The sequence below is a fragment of the Rana temporaria genome, chromosome 7, assembly GCF_905171775.1.
Source record: "Rana temporaria chromosome 7, aRanTem1.1, whole genome shotgun sequence".
Taxonomy (NCBI): Eukaryota; Metazoa; Chordata; class Amphibia; order Anura; family Ranidae; genus Rana; species Rana temporaria.
The window spans coordinates 13,817,109-13,823,108 of record NC_053495.1 but is presented as its reverse complement, the minus strand read 5'-3'; the positions used below and the strand labels follow the sequence as shown (position 1 = coordinate 13,823,108).

At 42.6% G+C, this 6,000-nt stretch overlaps 1 protein-coding gene across 1 annotated transcript in view; it reads right to left on the bottom strand.

Moving 5' to 3' along the window:
* Positions 1 to 249: 249 nt before the first annotated feature.
* PRKAR2A (protein kinase cAMP-dependent type II regulatory subunit alpha) overlaps positions 250 to 6,000 on the bottom strand; it is a 66,132-nt gene continuing 60,381 nt past the window's right edge. The window contains exons 7-11 of the mRNA XM_040358937.1: positions 5,340 to 5,441; positions 4,195 to 4,269; positions 4,039 to 4,104; positions 2,247 to 2,385; positions 250 to 542 (exon numbers count right to left, since the gene is read on the bottom strand). Of these exons, the coding sequence (XP_040214871.1) occupies positions 409 to 542; positions 2,247 to 2,385; positions 4,039 to 4,104; positions 4,195 to 4,269; positions 5,340 to 5,441 (516 nt within the window). The 3' untranslated portion in view covers positions 250 to 408. The remainder of the gene's footprint in view (positions 543 to 2,246; positions 2,386 to 4,038; positions 4,105 to 4,194; positions 4,270 to 5,339; positions 5,442 to 6,000) is intronic.

The window sequence follows — 6,000 nt, the reverse complement described above, 5'->3', positions numbered from 1 at the left end:
TTCTTTATCAACAGATGTCAATCCCATCAATACATTCTCTTTAGTTTTCTTTAGGCAACGCACTGCCAAGCAGACAAGGATACCTTATATGATATTCTTAACAGAAAAATTAAATTCAGTGGGAGGAAACTAAAAGGCACATTTTTTTTTTCTTTTTTTAAGAAGGTCTAATAAATGGATCTCAGCAGCAAAATAATGGCACAAACTAGACTTCTACCATCTCGCCTCTAGTGCTGAATTCTGTTTCCTAAAAAAAAAAAAAAAAAAAAAATGAAAGAAAAAAAAAAAAAAAAGCCTAAGACAGCAGCAGTAACTGTTCCACGTTGCTCTGTCCCTTGTGTGTGGCGATTTGACAGGAGGCTCGTGTCTGTGTCTTGAACAAAGAAAGGCACTAAGGTAACACGGTGCCTATTTTCCTGGATCTCGGAGGTCCATGCTGGAACCAAACAATGCCACCAATTGCTCCTCGTAATGTGTGATGTTTCTCTTCATAATGTCCTTGCAGGGGCCCAGCAATCGTTCAAAAGCTTGCACATCCATAACTGAGAGAGAGAAAAAAGGCAATGTTACCACCATATTTTTACCACAACTGCAAAATATACTTGTATGTTGAGACACCTCCAAAATATTAAGTTCAGGGGTTTCAAATGACATTAAGAGCCGTTCACACAGGGGCAGCACGACTTTGGGAGCGACTCGGCAAGGCGATCAGCACACTTCTTCAGAGGCGACTTGCAAAATGACTTCTGTATTGAAGTCAATGCAAGTCGCCCTGAAGTCGCCCTAAAGTAGTACAGGAACCTTTTTCCAAGTTGGAGCGACTTGAGTCTCTCCTATTAGCACGGTTCCATTGTACAGAACGGAGCGTGACTTGTCAGGCGGCTAAGTCGCCTGACGAGTCGCGCCTGTGTGAACCGGCTCTTAAGATTCATAAAACAAATAAAAAAAAAGAAACATGTCATACTTACCCTGCTCTGCAGAATAGTTTTGCACAGAGCAGCCCTGAACCTCCTCTTCTGTTCCCCCGCCGGTGCTCCGATCTATTCAGCCAGTGCCCCCAATAACAAGCCGCTTGCTCTGGGAGCATTGGTGCGAGCTTGCTGCAAAGCCCTACGCTATGTGACCATAACCCTTCTTTTTCCTCATTGGCTATGATTGACAGTAGCAGGATCCAGTGGCCCATGCTGCTGTCTCGGCCACTAAGGAATGAGAGACACGGGAGAACCTAATTTCTCGTGCATATCGCTGGATAACATGTTCCTAGAGCTGCAGCGCTGGAAACACCTGAACTCAGTATAGAGGGGTGTTCACATTTTTTGCCCATATAGTGGACATATGGGATGCAACAAGGAACTTGATAAGAGCCAAGAACTTTGTGGAAATATCCCACAAAGATGACGAGCTATGAAGCCGATCCAAGGTGTTACTGGCTGTTTGATCCTCCTGCAAAACCATGTCAGAGGCAAGCAGACGTTCACCAGAAATTGAACTATGAGAAATTTAAATCTACCCGGAAGAAAAAAAAAAAAAGGAGGGAAACTGTCCGTGTTGGGCACACATTAAATAAAGAGAAGTCATTAAAGCGACCCTGTCAGGGCATGAACAGCCCTTAAGTAATGCACTACCCCAACATTTCATTTCATATTCTTGATGAATGCCTGCTGTACCATGTACCTGTGTTGAAAAGTATTTTGTTTTCTTGTATTGCTTCCTTTATGTCAACTTCCTGGTGTTCCTACCATTACTTCTGCTTTCCCATTTCAAACTGACCACACTAGACCATAGAGGCACATCCATCCCAGCATGGTCAGTTTCCTGGCTGTGCTGGGAGCACAGGACTGTGTCCCATAGTGACACGGAAGCCAGTGAGATATACAGTACAGGGCACGGCACGAGAGCAGGAATTCTACATTTCCAACCGGTCAATGCCTGAAGATTCTTCTGTTTAGCACAGCAGTCAGCAAGAGGAAGTCCCCTCAACGCTGGGGCTGCTTTTTTTTTTATATAAAAAGGAATTTTTGTACTCCCCCCAAAATCCTTTTCTCCGTCGTCCATGGACGGACACAGTTCCCTAAATCTTGACATGTGGGTTATGTTCCTGTTCATAGGAGTCCTCTCCTATGAACAGGAACATAACCCAAATGTCAAGATTTAAGGAGCTGTGTCCGTCCATGGACGACAGAGAAAATATATTTTTTACCAACCAAGTTAACTCTAAGCATGCAGAAGAGCCGATTGAGGATTACCTAAACACTTGACATCGTCCACTGCATATGCAGAAGCTGCTCTGGGCTTGTTGGTAACGAGAGCGAGTTCACCAAAGTATTGACCTCTTGTACACCGTGTTAGCTCCACTTCCTGGTTACCTTCTTGAGCAGTTTTTGTCTGCATAAAAAGAAAGAAAAGATTTAAAGCCTTCAAATCTTGTACAGTTTTACAGGCTGTACTGAAATTGCTTACTCTGATTTCAGTGCAAGCTTCTCATAATATGCATTAGAAGTTGCAGCAAGTCAGATAGGGCCCGTCTCATTTCCTGACTGCAGGACATCCAACACTTCCAATCCCCCTTTGCTGACTGTCCCTGGGCCACCAGCTTCATTCATTGTATTTCTGTTCTTTCAATCAGAGGCTCATCACCTCATTTGTGCACAAGAGACACCACTCCAGGTCTACCCGCCATTTAGCCCCAAATCCATGCAAAAGGTGCCAGCCTGCGTCTTAACCGAATAAACTTCAAGTGAAAGTGGATGGAAAATGCAGACTCTTTATTAAAACAATCCAATGCTACCCTATCCATATTGTGCACACTAGGATGACCATTGGATTATTTCAATAGAGCATTGCCTCCTATGCCTGTCAAAGCCTCGTATGGAGAAACGCAGCGTCGGGCGGAGCAATACAATCTGACGTCACCACGCCCCCAGCTGACTGGGCTCAAGCCGCGGCTAGAAGACAGCTTGTTTTTTAAACTGTTAAAATTTGAAACGTTTTTTTCATTTGAGGTCAGTAACCCTGAATCTCAAAATAAAGGGATTTTTTTACTTTTAACATACTGCACCATGAAGCTTTTAATTTCTTCCCCTTAACATACCCCTATTCATCACGTTCTGTGCTGGGAGTGATTTTTATCTGCCGGGATTGATCCTGTCTGCGGTACGATCGTGTGCAGACGTTTGGTGGAGGAGAATCAGATCGGAGAAAACTATCGGCTGCTGTAGAGTCCTTTGGATACTTGCTGAGCCCTTATGATCTCTGTGATAAGGATCCATCAGATCCGGTAAGCGGCCCCTCTATACATAATTTTTTCATCTGTTTGGCTGAAAACTCTGGATGAAGATTGTTTTTTCATGTACCTCTGCTTACAGCAAGCTGTGTTTCAGCCATTCGTTATTGAACTTTTTTTTGTGTTCTTTGGTTATATTACACTAATGATCCAAGCCAATTAGTTTATTCACTTGCACTTTTGTTTGCATATAAAAGGTTGCACATTTTTACCTTATTTTTGACAATAGATCTGGATATTCACCCCCCCCCCCCCAAAAAAAATAAATAATATATTCTGGTTCCTTAAAGCAGATTACACAGCACGGTGCTTGTGCAGTGTAATCCGCACCCTCTAAACTGTACTAAAAACCTCCCTGAACTTGCCACAAAAATGCCGAACCATGACCACCATGGTCAGTGTGCGTCGCCTATCAGTAATAGGACACACTTGTCACTGCGTGTAGTACCAACACGCTGCCATCCCTCATACTTGTAAAACTAAAGGTCCCGGTTTGAGATTAGAGAGATAGAGAGAGAAAGAAAGAGAAAAAGAGAAAGAGATATTACACATACACACACACACATACACACTTTTATCCTATGCAAGTGTGGGTATTATGCACTTGAAAGTAGGCATGAGATGCAGCACTGGGCGACGAAGAAAAGAAAATGCTACCAAAATATCCCAAAGGAAAATAAAAAAAAAGTGCAACAAAGTGAACCTGGGCTTTTCAAACCAAAGATTTTAGGAATCCAAATCTGGAAATAACTTACCTTACTTTTCATCATGATTTTCACCTCCCCCGATTCCACAATGAAAAAAGACTCTGCCTTATCGCCCTAAGGAGGCAACAGAAATAGAGGCCTAATAAAACATCTGTTAACCCTTGTGACTATAAAGCATTGAATATTAAATGAATTCCGTCTTACCTGTTCAATGATGCGATCTCCATCCTTATAAATTTTTTCACCTATTACATCAACTATTTTCATACGTTCGGAAAGCTGTGATGAATTAAAAAAAAAAAAAAAAAAATGAAGTTTACAGTCCAATCAATATTCATGCTACAATCTAGGACTCGATGGTGTGAAAACATGAATTTATGTCAAGTTGAAAATTCACTTAAAAAGGACGGTTCCACCAAAAAAAAAAAAAAAGGTTGTTTTGGATGGGTACAAAAGAGCTGAATTAAACTGCTGACATTTTATCCCTGAAGACTTTAGTGGAGACATCAACAGCAGATCATACTTTGCCTCCAACAGTGCCAATCTGCAAGCTCAACTGATTGCAGAGCTTTAGGTCCGACTCAGCTGGGTGCATGTTGAACTGTTGCATGTTGAACTGTTGCAAAGAGAGCACTGCTTTCTCATATAGCAGCAAAATGGCGGGGGAAGGAGGGCTTTAAAGATGAACTAGAGTAGACCACTAGAAGTACTCACCTCCGCCGATGCGGCAGTCACATCCCCTCACCAGCTGCAAAGAACTTGAAGCACTACACAGCCTCCCACGCAGTCCAAAGTGGAAGGTGGGTGCCGGTGTTCAAACAAGCTCAGCCAAGCTAGCAGAAGCAAAATCAGATGACAGAAGGTGGAAATGCCAAACACTGAAGCCCAGCCACTATACAAAATGTATGGCTTCACCTCCTTTTGGCCTGTTTTGTCCCACCCATGGGGCTTGATCCGAGAGCCGAAACTCTGCTTTCTGATTAAGCCCCGTGGGTGGGGAAAACATGTCAGAGGAGTGTAGTCAGAAGGAGTTTAGTCTGAAGCCATATCTTCATCCTTGTGTATAGTGGCCGGGCTTCGGTGTGCAGCATTTCCACCTTCTGATGCATCTCACTAGCTGCTGCCATCTTCTCTCAGGCTTCTTCCGGGTTCTGGGTTTTAAGCCACTTGATTGGCTGGCAGTGAAATGATGTCATCGTTGACATGTAAATGGGAGTCAGTCATTCAGGCACAACCGGAGTGTGGCTGGAGTACATGCATTTAATAGAAAACTGAGAGCAAGAGACATTGCATTGTTATTAGTCAACTTTAGTTCCACTTCAAGTATATCTTGCAATCAAATGTCTTACCTCTAATGACTTCAGGACAGGGACAGATTCTACAAAGGCTTCAAACCTCTTTCTTTTTTTGGCATTGTTTTTCAGAATTATTCTTCTGAAGGTAACCCGGTCCTGAAAACATGCAAGACAATCATTCATTAGAGTATATGAAGGAAGCAGCAATTAAAATAAATCTGGTGACAATCTAAGAAATCAGCCTTACAATGAATTCTAAATCACCTGGGAGAGGTAAAAAAAAATAAAAAAGTCCTTAACATGTGAAAACTTCAACTTACATTTTAAAAGAAAACAAACTGCTTTCCCATTTTAGCAGCGCTGCCTATCTCGGGTCAATCTACACTTGGTATTCGATTCTTTGAGCAGAAATCGTAACAGAAGTTCTGGATTTTAAGCATCTCAGGATAAAGCCAAGCCCCATATATGTCCATCCAGGGGGTGTGTCCACAACCATCCGGAGGCACAGGAAGTGGATCATTTTTGGTCAAATGTACAATTCAAAGCGCTTTATTATATCTGCTCAATAAATGCAAAACACATCACCTGTTGATCCTGCAAGTTACTGTGCACTTAGCAGTGTTAATGAGCTCTATCCAGGTCAATTAATGAACAGATGGGGGGGTGTTCTGTAGTCAGAAGCCGGGCTATAAACTGTGCGAATTTCGATCCTGCC